Source organism: Anabas testudineus, chromosome 22 (assembly GCF_900324465.2).
Source record: "Anabas testudineus chromosome 22, fAnaTes1.2, whole genome shotgun sequence".
Classification (NCBI taxonomy): domain Eukaryota; kingdom Metazoa; phylum Chordata; class Actinopteri; order Anabantiformes; family Anabantidae; genus Anabas; species Anabas testudineus.
Window position 1 is genome coordinate 937,600 of NC_046630.1, and position 18,677 is coordinate 956,276.

An 18,677-nucleotide genomic window follows, 5' to 3' on the forward strand; every position below is an offset into this window, starting at 1 on the left:
CGAACAGAGATCATTTCGATGAATTACTGTTTTTAATAGAAATGAGACTGAGGACTGTTTATTCGATAAATTCGACACAAATTAAATCAAATTAATGTTTAAAACAAATTTAACAAATAAATCCCCTTTAGGTTCGAATGAAGAGTTCACTTCATTCGTGGTCATGATGACAGGATGTTTGGTCCCTGCAGGCCTCCGTCTGAAGCAGCAGCTCAGCCCAGTTTAACCAGTTTAACCAGTTTAACCAGTTCAGCACTGGACAAAATCCGACAGGACCGTTTCTAATTGTCCTTTTTAAAAAGCACTTTTCTCTTTCTCTGCTCGGTGGGTTGTTTCTGTTCAGTACAAAAAAAGAACCGTTTAAAATGAAACCTGCAGATTAAAACACTCGTTAATTGTTTGATGATTTTCATATTTACCACGTGCTGAATAAAAACATGTAGAAAAATCCAACATCACTGAAATAATGGGATTTAGTTCAACTCTGGGCTGTGACAGGATTAAAGCTGCATTTTCTCATTTTCGTTTTAAACTTTACTTAGTACTTTAGTAAAATATAACTTAATATTTGAATTTGTGAAAAACGATGATTATTAAAGTGAAGTCAGGAAATGTATTTATTGAAATAATGTTTATGTAGGGTTGTAAAAAGAATTAAATTAATGTATTAAATGTTAATCATTTATTCAATGTCTGCTACAGATATTTAAAGACTTATTTAAGAACAGATCAACACGAAGCTGTCGACAGTTGTTAAAATGCTGAATGTGTCGAATCAAATCGCAGCTGATCAAATATATTAATACATCGATCAACCTGTTGTTCCAGTTTCCGCCGCTGAGAGGCGCCCTCCGTCCTCCTCCTGTGCTGTTGATCCCTCTGATCAACTTTCCCTCTGAGCCTTAAAGCCAATAATCATGATGATGATGATGATGATGATGATGATGATGATGATGTCTACAGGAGGAATCACACAGCCTCCATGTGTTCAAACATTCAGACCGAACTCGCCCTCCTCCCTTCAGACCATCATCCCGTCCAGTCTGGTGATGATGAGTCCACTCCCTTCCTCACCCCACCCATACAGGTCAGGGGTCGGAGGTCACAGGATGAAGTTTTGTTTGGTTTTGGTTTGATTCCTGTTTAAGATCCTCATTTAAAATCAAGAACCCCAGATAGTCCTTAATGTTCCAGCTAAGCCAAGAACTCACCAAGATATCCAACAACAAGGAACCTGGAAAACCTCCAGGGCAGCTGGAATCCCCAAGAATCCCACTCACACTCCTAATAACTCCATAAAATTACTGTGGCGCGTCAGAGGAACTCCCTGGGAACTGTGGAAAGTCGTCTCGATGCCGCAAAATCCCTGAAATTCCTCCTGAGCCCATAAAACCCCCAGAACACCAAAACACCGTCAGCTCGCCTGAGTCCTAAACATTGAAGTGGTTCCGCTAACACATAATTGAATCCCTCATCAAATACTTTAAGATGTCTCTTAACAGCTGGTCGAACTGCTTCAGGACTCTGCAGGAACCCCCTGAAGAGCCAAACAAACCTCTGTAAAGCCTGGACATCATGGGCAGTCTGTAGAACTCCTGTCCCTCCATCCTAAATCCTTCTTCAACACCACCTGAACGTTACCTGAAGTACTTCGAGAACTGCTTGAACCTTAAGACAACATGTGGACACTTGACCTGAGCCGTTCAGAGCCCCTGGTCAAACAAGTCAAACCTCTTTTAGCTTCTTAAAGAACCAGTAAAGATGTCACTGGGATCCGTTTGAACTCTGGGATCCTTTTAAGAAGCTCCAACTGATGATCCACTCCAAGAACCGCATATGAATGGAACTGTTTAAGAACTCATAGATCCCTAAAGGAACACAGGAACGTACTTATCTCACTTTAGAACCCCAAATCCCCCCCAGATCCCCATAACAATTCTCTTAAGCTCTGGAGGAACCCTGTAAACCTTTGTCAGGTCTGAGGTTCTTCCCCGTCCCCCTTTCTTCCTTCCTTTGGATCCGGATAGATCAGTATTGGTTACCCACAGGTACAGACGTGTTCCCCCTGAATAAATCATGTCTGTGAAACAAACAGCAGATGGTTTGTGAAACTGCAAAGTAAGAAGAACCTGCTGTTTCACATCTGGACCAAACATTTCAGTCACTAACCACACTTCAGACTCTTTCATCGTGAGGAGGAATCAGACGTGAATCAGGACTCAGACGTGAATCAGATGTGAATCAGGAATCAGACGTGAATCAGATGTGAATCAGGAATCAGACGTGAATCAGACGTGAATCAGGAATCAGACGTGAATCAGGACTCAGACGTGAATCAGACGTGAATCAGGAATCAGACGTGAATCAGGACTCAGACGTGAATCAGATGTGAATCAGGAATCAGACGTGAATCAGATGTGAATCAGGAATCAGACGTGAATCAGACGTGAATCAGGAATCAGACGTGAATCAGGACTCAGACGTGAATCAGATGTGAATCAGGAATCAGACGTGAATCAGGACTCAGACGTGAATCAGATGTGAATCAGGAATCAGACGTGAATCAGATGTGAATCAGGACTCAGACGTGAATCAGACATGAATCAGGAATCAGACATGAATCAGACGTGAATCAGGAATCAAACATGAATCAGACCGATTAAACATCAGCAGCTAAAATTGTCACCAGTCAAGATCAACAAAGCTCCTTTACAGGAAACAGAAAAACAGATGTTGGAATAAAACCTGTTAAGATGGAATCAATCTTTGTTTCTGGTTGAGATGTTAATTACCGTAACCTGCTGGGGGTCAAAGGTCGCCTGCATGTTTCTTTCCCATTTCATATCATTTCCACCCAGACACAAAACTATGACATGTAATAAAGTAGAACGATTGACTTCTTTAATCATTTCAGCAGCTAAAACCAGACTTGTACATTATTGTATTAACTAGAAATGTTTAATCTGCTCTCTAATTGGATTAAATGTGACATCTGGAAACATATGATGATTCTTTACAGATTAAATCCACAAGCAGCTCATCTTTAAAATTAGAGCAGATGGTGAAAATACATTAATTTTCCATCACTTTCAGAAGCATGTTTACATCACAAACTTAGCAGATGTTGCTGAAATAATTTTTCTTTATCTCACAAAGATTCATAGTTCAGAACAAAGCAGTCGTTTTATTCTTCACCGTTTTAAATGCTTGTTGTGTGTTCTTAAAAATCTGAAGAAAATGAACGGAGTCTGGTGTGATTTTGACCAATAAATGAGCCATAATTCTCCTCTGTCTTCCTTTTCACTGCAGGTTCAAGTCTTTTGAAATGCAAAAGAAAACGAATGGGGTCTGGGTCACATTGCTTTGAATACCCGGTTGTTGTTCAGCTGCTTTGCTTCTTTACATTATGTTTTAAAATTCCAAAGAAAATGAATAGAGGGTGGTTTGAGTCGAGGTCCCAGATTGAAGTTATCAGAAATTCAACGTCCCTCTTTCTCTTTCTCCCTGCGCTGCAATGCGATCTTTTAAACCTGCTGTAAATTGCGAGAAAAATGAATGAAGTCTGGTTTGGTGTGATTTGAAGTCTCGGTTATTTAGTCAACAAGAGTCAAATGTCAAAGTCTCACTCACACTTCTGACTGTGTTTATGAGAAATAGATTTAATTCATTAGAAAATGAACAGAGACTGGTTTGTTTTGTAGCCTCAGTTGTCAGTTAACCAACAAAGGAGCAAAAGTCATCATGGATCTTATTGTTCACGCTGCATGCCGAAAAATGAGAGGAAAATGAATGGAGTCTGGTTAGGTTTGATTTAATTTGTAATTGTTACTGAAACCTCCTCTCATGTTTCGCACAGCATTTCGAGCATAAACATGTTTTTAAATTCTGAACAAAATGAATGGAGTCTGGTAGTATTTGGTGCACATTAACAGTTTTTAATAACTTTAGGTTTCTTACTATGATTATTTTTAATTGAGCAGAAAATTAACTAAGGTTTGTTTGACCAGAGCCAACAAAATCTTTTAATCTTTCCAGGTGTGTGTTGTAAATGACCTACGTCTGGTTGGATTTGATTTGAATCAAATGTATTGTGTTGTTTTAAAATTCCCAAGAAAATGAATGAAGTCTGGCTGAGTTCTATTTGACTTTACAGTCTGTGGCATTTTTCAAACTGCAGATAGCAGCAAATGTTCAACATGTCATTCTGTGTGTTTTTATATATTTAAAAAAACTGAATCAGAATCCACCTGCTGCAGGTTTGAGTCTCTCAGACGCTGCAGCTCCTCCTCAGGTCTGTGTGGATGCTGCAGAGTCTCCAACCCGACAGACACAGGCGGGAATTCACCTCCACACACACACACACACACACACACACTCACACACACACACACACACACACACACACACACACACTCACACACACACGACAGAAAAACACAGAACCGGTGAAACGGTCCAAACTTCGGCAGCAGCAGTAACACGAGTGTTTATCTGACACAGAGAACCCAGCCCACCAAAATAAAAGCAGGAAATTTAATATGCACGACCAGGCGGATTCTTCTCCTGTGAAATCAACATCACGGCCGCGGGCGCGCAGTCAGGCTGCGTTTTACGCACAAAATGCACCAAACACACAGAAGACGGCTCAGAGTTGGGGTTTGTTTTCCGCTACCGACGTTCCTTTGAGCAGCACATTAAAACCAAACATTGATCCTGGTTGATTCCTTAATTGTTATTTTAAAATAAGCGTCCGTACATGAAGGACGAGTTGTGGCTGAACGCTCCAGAAAAGATTCGTGTCAGTCAGACCAGTAAGAATTGGAATAAAGCAGCGTTTCTTGTGGTTTTTACACTTTTGTATTTGAAAATTCATTTTTGTTGCACTAAATCTTTATGATGTGATAAAACATCACCAACGAATAAAACTAAATCCAACAAACACGGAGCTCCCATTTCACTTTTAGCTGTTGTTTTTATTTTTGCATGAAACTAAATGTTTTGTGTTTCTTTTAAAAAAGAGCCTCAAACATCCCAGAGGAGGTGAAAGCGCTTGTTTGGATGTAACCTGGGGTTTGGAGGAGTCCTCCAGCTTGTATTCTTGTATTTTCTCTGAAACGAGCCCAGAGCTGCAGCTCGGTGAAAGTTCGGAGGAGTTTGGAAACACTTTTCTGCCTCTTCATGTTCCTCCAGTTCTACATTATAACGCAGCTGCAAACACACCAACGTGTTTATTAGGAACCCGAGTCAAATGACAAATGTCCAATAACCCGTTTAATCCCGTTTCTAACTCTGAATCCACATTTGATTGTTACAATGAGTTTCTCTGCTCAGGCGCCTCGCGGGTTTTCATACCACCTTAACATTACTAAATCTCAGACATGTTTGGCTAATTTAAGGTGGAATGACATCAGGTGTTTCTGGAATCATGTTTTTTTGCCGCTCGTATTTTGGAGACTTCAAAATGTTCTATTTAAATATAATTAACGAGTAGGTTTTACAGTAGTACTGCAGTAGCAACACGACTTGTAAATATAAATATCACTTTGTAGTATTAAATGCAGGTATTGGAGAAATACTAGGAAATTAGTACTGGTGGTAGTAGAACTGTTACTATGCTTCATTTATACCTGAGAGGATAGTACTACTGTATTTAGCACAGTAGTTACAGCAGTACCTGGTAGTATTTGCACGAGTTAAATCCTTAAAGTAGTGTCACGGCTTGAAATACTGTTTATCTGAATTGTTAGTAAAATTAGAAAATATGTGAAGTACTTGAACAGAAACATCAGTGAAAACTGTGTATTTACTGTCAGAGCAGTAACAGAAGTAGAGGTGCTGAAAGTGGTACTACAGTGTTAACAGTAGCTATAGCAACTATCAGTAATATCACATGATACTCGAAATGCTTTGTTATGTGTCCATAACTCGGCTATTAAAATATAGCAGTTTAGGATTACATGTAGTGGTACCAGTTGTAGTAGAACTAGGTCAGGGTCAGTACTTTTCACTCCCTCCCCCTCCAAGGAAGATCATCAAACCTTAACTTGATGTGTGATTATATTTCAACTTTACACATTTTATTTGTTTCTATTTTTAATCCACGGTTGTGGTTTTAAAACACTTAGGATAAAATACTCAAAACTAAATACTACAGTCATACTACAAGATACTCACCAATGTGTAACTGAATAAAACGCACAGGTTCATAAAAAATCAATAGAATAAAAGAAGTGTGAACACTGGTTTGACCAGTGCAGCGGCAGCAGCAGCAAGTGAGGAAGCAGCGGTTCAGCGTAGTAGAAGCTGTGATGCCAGTAAAAGTAACAGCAGTAGAGGTAGTATTTAGATACTGGAATAATCATTTGACTTTAGATGAAAGGTGGTGAAACGTTTTTCTCTTAGAAATAAGTGGGAATCCTTTAGAGGCTCTAAATTCCGGGGTCGACTGAAAAATGTCTGGAAACGTTTAGAATGTGTAGTTTTTAAAAAACCCCGCGGCCTCTGACTCTTATTCATTCACGTTTCTTTGAGTCTGTTTCTGCTAAATTCTCCTCCAACATGAAGCCTCCGGGAGGAAACTGACAACACAAACGTTCCTGGAAGCAGCACACCGACATGACACCGTGTTTACGCCTCCTCGGCGCACACTTTACGCGCATTTTACGCACGGTGAATCGGCTTTGGAGAAGCAGCCCGTGGCCTTTCTGCGCCGCGCAGTCTGCTGCGGTCTGACACGCAAATCACCTCCCCGTGTCCTCACCGTGTCCGCCTGCCCTGCAGATCCCCTCTCCTCTGTTTATTTTCCCTGTGAGTCGGGATGTAAACAGTTTGGGAGACGCCGAAGGGGAAAATATTTGAATCGAAGGAGTGTAAATATGAGGTGCGGCGGGGATTTGGGTGTACGCAGACACGGTGTGTGTTTTCCAGCAACGGTTTTAGTTTAGGTGGGGGAGAGAATGAGAGAGGGGAGGGATGAGGGGGGAGGCAGACGAGTGTTGATAGCGGTGAGTGTGTTGTCTACGCTGCAAAAAGTATCCGTGTCGGAGACACGTTGGGGCGTGTAAAACGCTCTGAAAGTCTGATTTTTAATTAGAAAATGTCAAAAATAATTTAGGGAAAATTCACAGTTCGATCAGAAAATCATTTCGTTTTTTGTTAAATTTCTTGTTTTACACAAATGTTGTGTTTTAATTTCACACTGAACCAAAACGTGATTTAGAGCCACTGGTTTTAAGATAAAGATGCAGAAATCCAACAAAACTCCCCAAAGAAACGTTTCTCTCTGGAAATAAAACTAAGCTCCTCTCCGCCGGCTGATTTTCGTTTTTATTTTCACCAAAGGAAGATTTTTTAAGGCTCAGGACGCCGTGAAAAGACTCGTCACTGCGGGCACTTTTTGCAGCGTGCACGGCATTGGTGGATGTGTGTGTTTCCCTGTGCGTCATGATTGGCTGAAAGCGCAGAGGACGCCTTAATATTTAATACTAATGTTCCCCTGGTTGGCTGAGGACTGGAAAGGTCCAACCAATGTTTTTTACTTGCTTTAGTGGCTGTGGCTCCCTAATTAATTGCAGCTATCTGTCTCCTATCGATGTGTGTGTACATGTGTGTTGTGTGTGTGTGTGTTTCCTTTTTTCTCCCCAAACCGAACATGAGATAGTTTGTTGGGCTATACTTTCTTTCTTCCTATCTATCCCCCCTTCCTTCCTTCCCGTCCTGGTTCGCAGGCAGAGACAGGACAGATTGAAACCCAGCTGTGTTCGTCGCTTTTGGTCGTTGCCATTTTCCCCCTCATTGCCCGGTGATGTTGGATATGGGAGAGCGCAAAGAGGTGAAAATGATTCCTAAATCGTCGTTCAGTATAAACAGTTTGGTGCCCGAGGCCGTGCAAAGCGACAACAACAACCACCAGAACCAGCATCACCACCAGAACCACCACCACCAGAACCACCACCGGCCCGGCGCCGCGGACGAAGCCGATCAGAAAGCTCCTCTGACGGGCGCGCAGCAGGACGGAAAATCGGACCCTAAAAGTGACTCCTCGAGCCAGGAGGGCTGCCCGGACGAGAAGGACAAGCAGGAGGAGAAAAAGGACGCGAAAGACGGGGACGGCGGCGCCGGGGGGAAGGACGGAGAGAAGAAGAGCGGCAAGTACGAAAAGCCTCCGTTCAGTTACAACGCGCTGATCATGATGGCCATCAGGCAGAGCCCGGAGAAACGGCTCACCCTGAACGGCATCTACGAATTCATCATGAAAAACTTCCCGTACTACCGGGAGAACAAGCAGGGCTGGCAGAACTCCATCCGGCACAACCTCAGCCTGAACAAATGCTTCGTCAAGGTGCCGCGGCACTACGACGACCCGGGCAAAGGGAACTACTGGATGCTGGACCCCAGCAGCGACGACGTCTTCATCGGCGGCACCACCGGGAAGCTCCGGCGGCGGTCCACCACGTCCCGGGCCAAGCTGGCCTTCAAGCGGGGCGCCCGGCTGACCTCCGGGCTGACCTTCATGGACCGGGCCGGCTCTCTGTACTGGCCCATGTCCCCCTTCCTATCCCTGCACCACCCGCGGGCCAGCGGCGCCCTGGGCTACAATGGGACCTCGTCGGGCTACCCGGGTCACCCCATGTCCTACAGCACCATGCTCACCCAGAACATGGGCAACAACCACTCGTCGTTCCCGACCTCCAACGGGCTGAGCATGGACCGGCTGGTCGGCGGGGATCTCCCCTATGCGACGCACCACCTGACGGCGGCGGCCCTGGCGGCCTCGGCGGTGCCCTGCGGCCTCTCCGTGCCTTGCTCCGGGGCCACTTACTCCCTGAACCCCTGCTCGGTCAACCTGCTGGCGGGGCAGACCAGTTACTTTTTCCCCCACGTCTCGCACCCGCCCATGACCACGCAGACCGGTGGCGGCGGCGGCTCCTTGCAGGCCGCCCGGGCTTCGGCCTCCAATTCCCCGCAGGCACCGTCCTCCTCCTCGCTGCCCTGTGACTCTCTGAGGCCGGCTCTGTCCGGCTCTCTGCCGGCCTTCTCCTCGGGACTTTCCGGGGGTTTGTCTGACTATTTTACGCATCAAAACCAGGGGTCGACCTCCAACCCGCTTATACACTAACACCCCCAAAACCCCTCACCCCTCCACTTTACCTCACCTCTCCATCCACCCACCCATCCATCCACCTATCCATCCACCCTCTCATTCCACCCCTGAAGGAGTGAAAATCTTAAAATGACTGGAACTGTAAGTTGAACATTTTCCACTGAACATTTCCACTGTACAAAATGACAAAATGATTATAAACTACCTACTATAGAAAAAGAGGAAGAGACTTAAACTGCAAAACAAAACAGAGCAGCACAGAGAGACTGACAGAAAGCAGCCCTGAAGTTTCCAGGTATTTTTTAATATTATTATTGACCTTCTTCTTCTTCTTCTTCTGCTCCATCTTCTCTTGCAGTTTTACTTTCTGTGTACATACTGTCTGTTATTATGAGTGTCCGGGGTGTGTCTCTGTATAGTACTGTCAGTCAGCTACGTGCAATGTGATCTGAGATAAAAAAGAGAGAATGATGAGAGCTGTAGGCTGAGTTCTTTTCTGTTGTTGTTGGAGGAGGCATTACTTTTTATAGAATGTGTATTTAAAATAGTTTTGTCTAATTTCGAGATTTAAAAAAGTAAAAATAATAATAATAATAATAATAATAATAATATCTCTAATAGCCGTTTTTTCCCGCATGTTTGCAGTATTATCAGGTATCATGTGGGTTAGAAAAGAAGCGGCGGAGAATGATTTTATTTCACAAAATTTAAACACTAATTTTTTATTTTTTATTTTTTTCTATACAGTGAAATGTACTTTTTTTTTTTTTAAGCAGAAAGCGACTCTGGCTCCCGCCTTAAAGTCCTGAGGCTGTTTCTCCATCAATTCATTTGAAATTCTGTTTGAAACCTGTTAATGTACGTGTAGACCAAAGAATCTGTTTTTAGGAAATTTAGAGTCAGTATTCAGCTGCATAACATGACAGAGGCCTAGAGTAATAGGAATTAAGGCGTGAATGACTGAGTGAGAGAGTGAGCGAATGAAGGGGTGAATGGTGCCTCCTTTACTGCAGAAAATGTCCATTTAAACGAGATTTTTATCGCAGACTTGGAAATCTTTTTGCTTTCTAAAATTAGCGGAAATTTGAATGGAGTTTGGTGGCGGTGATATAAAAAATTTCAGGGAACGTTTGCTGTACCAGCTGGAGGGATTTTGCCTTAATCCGCTTCGTTGTTTCGATCTAATGTTAAAGTGTGTTGAAACCAGCGTGACATTAACTCCTCATTTAATAGTAAAACTGCGATTTTACGGCTGGATTCTGAGCGTAAAGGTCTCGTTTTCTGGATGGATGTTTTCCGCAGTGGCAGCCTGTGATGTGCTTTCTTTGATTGATTTAAAAAAAAAACGGACGTTCACGCTTCTTCTTTTATTTTTTTGTATAATTAGTAAAAGAGAGAGAAAATGTTTATTTGTAATTTGAATTTGGGATTTTAGCTTTTATTTTTTTTCCGAAAAAGCAAGAACAATGTAAAAACCCGTTTGGTTGCCAGAAGAAAAAATGCCTCATTATCTAATACTACTTGGAATGATTGTCCTTTAATTGTCGTCTCTAAAAACGATTTTTCATGGTTGTGATACTATTGTGGTCTTATTCTTATTCCCGTGTTTGTCGCTTACAAAAGTTAAAAAAAGAGAAAAAAATGTTTTAATCATAAAAAATAAAAATAAAAGAATAGGTTACATTCATAACTAACGCAAATCCCTTTGTCTTTTTTACTCCTGCCGTGTCACTCATCTTTCCAACAGGTACCAAAACTCAACAAAAGATCATTTAGAGCTTATTTCTAAACGAGCTTTGGGGTAATTCGAGCCTAAATTTCGGGTTTTGTTAATGTTGTTCTTCACTGTGTGGCTTCCTGTATTGGATTTTTTAAAATATTATTGGTATCAATGGAGAGCAGATGTCACCAGTGGTGTGTTTGGAGGCCGTGATTTTAAATCCAACAACAACATCAGCATCAAGCATTTTAGCCTCTTGCTCTGAAATAATGCAGCTGAGCGTCTTCTGTTTGTGTTTATGGGCGTTTTGGTTTCTGCTGTTTACGCAGCCTGGAAAAAGACGCAGCGCCGCGCGTGTGCGTAAAGCTTTTACGCATAAAGATTTACGCGCGTCTGGGTGGAAAAACTGTGTCAAATGATGCAACCAGGCTGCTGAAGCCTGACTGACTGTGAGGGGTTTGTTGTGCTTCAGGTTGTGACATTTCTCCTTTTGAACAGTGAAATCCGAGGCGCTGCAGGCTGCGGCCTCCGAGTCTGAGCGATTTAGAGCTTTGTGCGCAGAAATCCTCCCAAATATCACCATGTTTGCTCTGTTCTCATGTCCGGTTTGTTCTTTTAAACGCGGCTCTGCTCGGGATTTAGTCGCTTTTTGTGCAGCTGGTTCGGTTTTACAGCTTAAACCTCAAATTATGTCTCAAAAGGCTCAAATTAATCCCGTAACCCGCAGGTTTTTGGCATTTTCATAGACCAGTGTCTTTATTTTTGTTCTTTTTGTCAGTCGGTGTTTATTTGCAGTGTGTATGAGACTTATGGAGCCTGTCTCTGTGTGTGTGTGTGTGTGTTGCGGTTTGTATCATTTGGCCTCACTCCACCTGCTCTGGCTCCTTACTCCCAGATCAACCTAAACCGTGTTGAGACTTTACATTTTCACATTTTGATGGGAGCTGTCGTTTTCTCTGGTTTGGTTTTTCTCCAGCTTGTCACTGAATCTGTGCCTTGATCCAAATCCACGGCTGCTGTGCTTCTGCCTCATCCTGCCTTCGCTGACTTGACTGATCAAAACTCAAATTATGTTGCAAACAACTTCTTATTATTCCTTAAATATTTTGTGATTTTCCATCAAACTCGTCATATTTCGGGCGCGGTCTTTTCCCCTGGAGTATGATCCTCCATCCGTTTGGACGTGTTTCTGTAGCTTCTCCTCACTAAATCCCGTGCACTTTGAATTTACTGTGATGAAACGTCTTCGTTCAACTGAGAGATTTTACACATTTTCTAAAACTAAAGTCAGATTTGTTTTTCTAACTGTTTCAGTTTTGGTGTCGTTGCTCTGTTCATTCATATTTTGTGATTCTCATTTGACCTTTTCTGGTGCAGATGATCTGATTTTACAATTTAAACCTAAATTGTGTTTCAAAAGTTGCAATTTCGTTTTTAAACTTATTGTTTTTTTAGTTTTTGAACTTTTTATTTTTTGACATTTTTTCCACGACCGCTCAGATTTCGATGTGCTGTCGTGTTCGGGGGTTGGTTCTCTCTTGTCATCGTGTGCACTCTGACATGTTGCTGTGCTCCGCAGCTTCATTCCGCTCTGCTTGGTGTGAATTTCCAGCACACGTGCATTTTGCTCATTTTCCCAGAGTTGAAGCTGCCCTCAGCGTTTGTTTTCTGGGTCTTCGTGGCTCTGTTCAGATGCTGCTCCGCTCTGGATCTGATTTAATTTTTGAATTCTGAATTAAGCTCTGAGTCTGCTTCGTGTCTTTAACCTTTAACTCTGCAGATCACACCGAAGTTAGATTAAACTGCGCTGCAGGCCGTAAAGAGACGTGATCTGGCGCAGCAGCAGCTGCAGCTCCTGGATGTCAGAGAGCTTGCGGACATGGTGCAGATTCTGCGTGTTTTCCTGCGGGTTCTGGTGCAGTGTGGTCGTGAGAAGCCGTAAACTGAGCCGCCGCAGGTCTGCACTTCACTGCTCTCCGTGTTTCAGTCCGAAGCGCTGCAGGCCGAGTTCTCCCCGAGATGCTTTGTGTTTGCACATTTGCTAAAAGCCTCCAGAAGATTTTGAAACGTTACAACCAGATTTCACTTTATGCAGCTTCCTCCTGCGCGTTTCTGGTTCTTTCACGTCTTTCAGTGAATAGTTGAAACATTTTTCCACCTGGTTCTGGTTCTGGTTCTGGTTCATTCAGCAGGCTGCAGGCTGCAGACCGTCTCCTCCTGACTGAACTCCGTTTGTTTTTTCATATACAACCTGCTCGTCTCCATCCTGGGCTTTACGAGCTGCAGGTTTCTCTCTGTGCTTTCTTTCTCGTTTCATGAGATTTTTTTGCCCCCTTCCTTCATGTGAACACTTTTCATGCTGCTGGTGCAGGATGTTGTTTTCAGTCTCCCTTTGTTCCTTTGTGCAGTAGTTTCTTATTCAGACGCAGGTGCGTGAACGTTTTGTTTAAAACAAGAGAAACTGAAAAGAGACTTTTCTCATTTCAGACATGAAAATATACTGAACATGTATTTGATACAGATTGACTTTAGATATTATATGACTGTTGAATTTACAGATGGAGCTTTGTCGGAAACATGAGGCCTGACTGTCCGCAGGTCGAAGGTCAAACCTCCTTCCTGTTTCTCAGTGTTTTTCTTCTTCACGATGTGTTTTTATGATGTTTCCACGTTGATATGATTTTAAAAACTCAAAATGTGTCAGAGCAGCAGAGTTTGGTAAGATCACCATCACACAGGAGCCGGTCTTTAGTCTGAGTGAAGCTGAAGGACCGGAGCTCGGTGTTTTTCAGATCAGTAGTGTCCTCCTATGATCTGCTCGGATCACAGCTGCACAACATCTGCCTGATGTTGGTAGATTTGTGCTGGAGCTCTTTTTGTTTGTGAGCTTTAGTCCCCACGTTCACATCAGAGCAAACTGCAGCAGAGACAGATCACTGAGCTGGACCTGTGTCCACTAAAAAAACACTGGATCAAAACTGTGACTTCAGTTCACGCCTTCAGAGTCCAACCCTCCAAATCTTTGATCCCAAATTCAAACCAGGGTTTAGTGGAGGAAGTAGTGAAAAGTATATTTAGCAGTGAAGTGGACGGTGTGAAAGTGGAGGACTGAAAAATAAAGATCAAATATTCAGATCATCTCAACAAGAAGGATTTAAAATCTGTTTTAAAAGCAGAAGGAAACTCTCAGAACCTTCGTCCAGCAGAGATTCATGATCCACATGAGGCCGAACCAGGACTCACAGGAGGCTCCACGTTCAACTCCACACATTTAAAGCAGCATCTTTAAAATACAGGTTTTTAAATGGTTGCCTGAGTCCTGTTCTGTTCTGTTCTGCTCTGAACCCAACTGGTTCTGATTCAGGTTGAATTACTCATCTAAAAACTGCAGCTGGAGGTTTCTGGATTTAAAACAGATCCAGAGACCACAGAGACCAGATCCACACGAGGCTCTACTCAATATTTCTCTACTGTAAAAGTCCACGACACTGAGTTTGTGGAATCAAGTGTGAAAATTGTAAAAATGTCAAAAACCAAATGTTTAAAAAATATCTGAACCCACATCGGTCCAAAAAAAGAATAGGTCCCAAAACCTGAACCAGGGTTTAACAAATACTCAGAGTAAATTCAGTCAGATCCAGGTTTAGCTGAGGTTTTAGCTTCACAGTGATTTTAGAGTCAAATAAGAAAAAAAGAAACAACAGAAAAGAATCAGAATCTTATTTTGAATCTTATTTATTTTTACTGACGGTGTTTCTGACAAATTCACTGATTATTCAGGAACAAAATACAGATGAATTAAAATCAAAATAATAAATAATAATAAATAAAATCAACCTTTTCACTAACTGCGTAAAGTTCAGTTTGAATCTTCTGAATGTTGAATGAGGCCAGTCTGGGTTCAGGTTCTGCTCTAAATGTAAAGACGTGAGTTCATTTCAGAGGAAACAAAGAAAAAAACTAAAGCAGAAAATAAAACATCTGAAAAAGTCGCTTTAAAAACAGCAGAATTCAAAATCACGTCCAGTGAGAATTGAACAGAATTCAAACGGAATAAATCACTAAATTAGATTTAAAATAAAACCACGAGAGAAACGTGAAATTAATCCGAGTTAAAGCTGCTTCAGAGGAACATTTTCAACGTTTGAAATAAATTATTAGAAGAAAGTTATAACAAAAAAATTAGAAAATCGAGAAAAGAACATTTTTGTTTGTATGTTTGTGATTTTAAAGTTAAAAACTTGAATCAAACGGAAAAATAAAAGAATAACTGGAACGAACAGAAACCCAGTGTTAGTTCAGGAGTTTAGCACTTTATTATTATTACTATTACTATTCTTATTATTATTACTATTACTATTCTTATTATTATTACTATTACTATTCTTCTTCTTCTTCTTCTTTTTATTATTATTATTATTGTTATTATTATGTTATAATAATAATATAATATAATAATGTTATAATAATAATAATAATAATAATAATAATAATAATAATAATATATATATATATATATATATATATATATGTTATTTTTAAATTATTCTTATCTCAGCTTCTCGGTTTTGTCTGTAAATTAAAGTCTTGAAACCGGATTAAAAATCCTTCAGTCCTTATTTCTAGTTTCAAAATGGCCTAAAACCGGAACCAGAACCGGAACCAGGGACTCTGTTTGTTCTGCAAATGTCTCGCATTCCGGGTCAAGATGGCGGCTGGATGGAGAAGAGGTACGATGGCTGCCCTCCATGTGGTGGACCGGGGTTCAAGTCCCCCCCCACACTCGTAGCTCACTTCTGACAAATGATGAAATGAAAGATCCAAAAATCAGGACTGGAGGTTTTGGTCCAGCTCTGAGCCCAGAATCCAGTTGGACATTAAAGAGAGAGAGGATACGTGTCCCCCCCCCCCGTGTCCTTCTGTTGCTTCCTTTGTCTTTTGACTGCTGGTCACCCCATTTAGTTTTGCACAGTTCAGTCTTAGCATCAATCTAACCGTTGTTTAATCCCGAAAAATAAAGCGATGACGAGTCGAACTAACTAGTTCAACAGTCTGAAAACCAGCTGTAAACGATGGATTTTCTTCTGTAATGTTGAATGTGAGTCACTTTCGTGATCAACTGCTTGTGATGGGACGTTTGGTGACAGTTGCTGAGTCTGAACTTCTCCGTTCACAACCGAGATCCCGTCTCTTCTGCCGAGCAGCAGTGTTTTCTCTGCCAGCCTTTGTCTGCCGTCTATTTTCCCTTTTCTGCCTCTCTCTGAGGGAGATGGGGGGGTGATGGGTGATGGTTTGTTGCCCTCAATATGTTGTGATGGAAGACTTGGTTCTCCAGAAGGAGCGTCCGCCTGGCCAGACAGGAACCATCATTGATCTGTTTGGCATCAGGCGTCTCCACAGCTCAGAGTGCTGATCAGGCTGCTGGTGGATCCACAGAGAGTCGGGCTCTGTTCACACTGCAGCTGACAGCACACTTTCTGCTCAACGTGCCCAGATTTGATGTTTGTCTGCTCAGTGTGAACTGCAAAAAGCTGCACCGAGTGGATACGTGATGAGTACATAGACAGCAAGGATTACTGAACGGGCCTAATGGACGACGGCTCTGGGACCCAGAGGTTTAAAGAGCAGAAAATGTAATGCTGCACAAAGCAGAACCTCCTGTCAAGGCGCATGGATGAAAAGATCCACTCCGGTTATTGAACAACTTCACTGGCACATGGCCTTCGTCAGGGCCTGTTAAAATACAGACGACTGACAGATCACACGGTGCCTCAGAGCTGGTGTAGCTGTAGATTGGTTCCCATGCTGACCCCTGACCCCTTGTTGGAAAATGAACTAAATGACAAAACAAAACCAATTGACGCCACTGAAAATACAGAAAATGACCAGAGATGCAAAACAACGAAGAGACTAAGAGATGTAAAGTTCAGTAAAAGTCAAAGTAAAGGACGTTCTGTAGGCACAGGAAGAAGCCACACAGTAGAAACTATTCTTCTGTTCCTGTTTAATAATGTTGCTGCTGTCCAGCTAATAATCAGCTGAATCTTGTAACCGTTAAGGTCTAAAGATAAGTCCTGCACTACATTTTCAGACAGTTGTCTGCTGATATTGGCTCTCCATTACAAACCAAACAGGTGCATCGTCATGAAGCGTTTCCTTTTTCTGCTGCTGATGTACTAACTGGTTTCTGAGCCCAAAGTGCAGACAGTTCAGCCCTGTAGTGATGATGGTTGTTGTGTGAGAGTTTAAAGTTGCAGCTGATTGCAGGGAAGCATCTGGAGTCTTCAGATGAGAAGATATTCTCAGGAATCAACAAGAAGTGTTCTTTCAAAGGAGAACTATCAGTGTAAAAGCTTTTTTCAGGTTCATGGTCAAACCCCGAAATGTCAAAGCTGAGCAGAAAGGGAAGAAACTCCAGAGGTCATGTAGAGGTTCCTGTGGTTCCTCTGTCAAACACAAACTTGTGTAGTTATAATGCTAAAATGTCCCCAAGAACAAAATCTTTAGACTTTTTGAGGGGTGGACATCAAACACTGGTGATTACTGGTAAAATAAGGTCTCAGCATTACAGTACTCAATGGACGGATTATTAAACAGGTCAGATGGGAAATTAATATTAAAAGGTCCCAGATTTCAGTTAAACAACACTAAAGTGGCCACGTAGAGACAGAAAAGACCTCACAGAGACACACACTAATAAACAGAACTTCAGAAGGACTCAAAATGACGACCAAGAAGAAGAAGAAGAAGAAGAAGAAGAAGAAGAAGAAGAAGAAGAAGAAGAAAAAGAAAAAGAAAAAAAGAAAGAAGAAGAAGAAGAAAGAAGAAGAAAAAGAAAAGAAAAAAAGAAGAAGAAGAAGAAGAAGACGAGAAGAAGAAGAAGAAGAAGAAAAAGAAGAAGAAGAAGAAGAGAAGAAAAAGAAGAGAAGAAGAAGAAGAAGAAGAGAAGAAGAAGAAGAAGAAGAAGAAGAAAAGAAGAGAAGAAAAAGAAGAAGAAGAAGAAGAAGAAGAAGAAAAAGAAGACGAAGAAGAAGAAGAAGAAAAGAAGAAGAAAAAAAGAAGAGAAGAAAAAGAAAAGAAGAAGAAGAAGAAGAAGAAAAAGAAGAAGAAGAGAAGAAGAAGAAGAAGAAGAAGAAGAAGAAGAAGAAGAAAAGAAAAAGAAGAAAAAGAAGAAGAAGAAGAAGAAGAAGAAGAAGACAGCCTGTTCATGTCTTCGAGAGTCACATAAGGAGTCGACACAAACTCTGAATATTAACATTTCCTGCAGAGGTTCATCCAGTACCAGTTTCTAAAACTATAAAATGTGTTTTTAGATGAATATTTATTGGGTGAACACTGCAGGAAGCTGTGAACCACCATATGGTGGCTCTCCAGTCCTGACTCCAGTCCTGGAGGTCTGTTTCTGACTGCACACAACCATGTTTCACCTCCACGAACCGCCCACCTGGCTCCGTTCTGCAGGAGGCTTGGATTTACCAACCATTAAGCTATCAAGAGCCTTTGTTTGAAAAATATTTCTGTGGGCCTTTTTCCTAATTGCCTGTCAAAATCGACTTAACCATCGTCCGTGTGCAGAAAGGAGACCTGCATACGCTGTTCATTAATTCAGCTCTATTCAAAGTGGATTTGGGTTTCACAACCTGCGGATAAAACAAGCCAACATGTTCACAGGAGCATTGAATGATTTAAAGGGAAAAAATCAGCTGTTTTAAAATCACAATCAACACGACAGGTGATTATTTTTTTATTTTTACACTGTGTCAGTCAGCTGCTACAAAAACAGGCTGAATACTAAACGACTATGTAGAGGTTGAGTTTGATTGTGTCCATCTTACACATTTAAAGTTACAAAAA

The 18,677-nt window shown here is 41.8% G+C and overlaps 1 protein-coding gene across 1 annotated transcript; it reads left to right on the forward strand.

Moving 5' to 3' along the window:
* Nucleotides 1-7,604: 7,604 nt before the first annotated feature.
* On the forward strand, nucleotides 7,605-9,118 carry foxg1a (forkhead box G1a). Its single transcript, XM_026340129.1, has one exon. The coding sequence runs from the start codon at nucleotides 7,805-7,807 to the stop codon at nucleotides 9,116-9,118; it is 1,314 nt and encodes a 437-aa protein (XP_026195914.1). The 5' UTR covers nucleotides 7,605-7,804.
* Nucleotides 9,119-18,677: the final 9,559 nt, after the last annotated feature.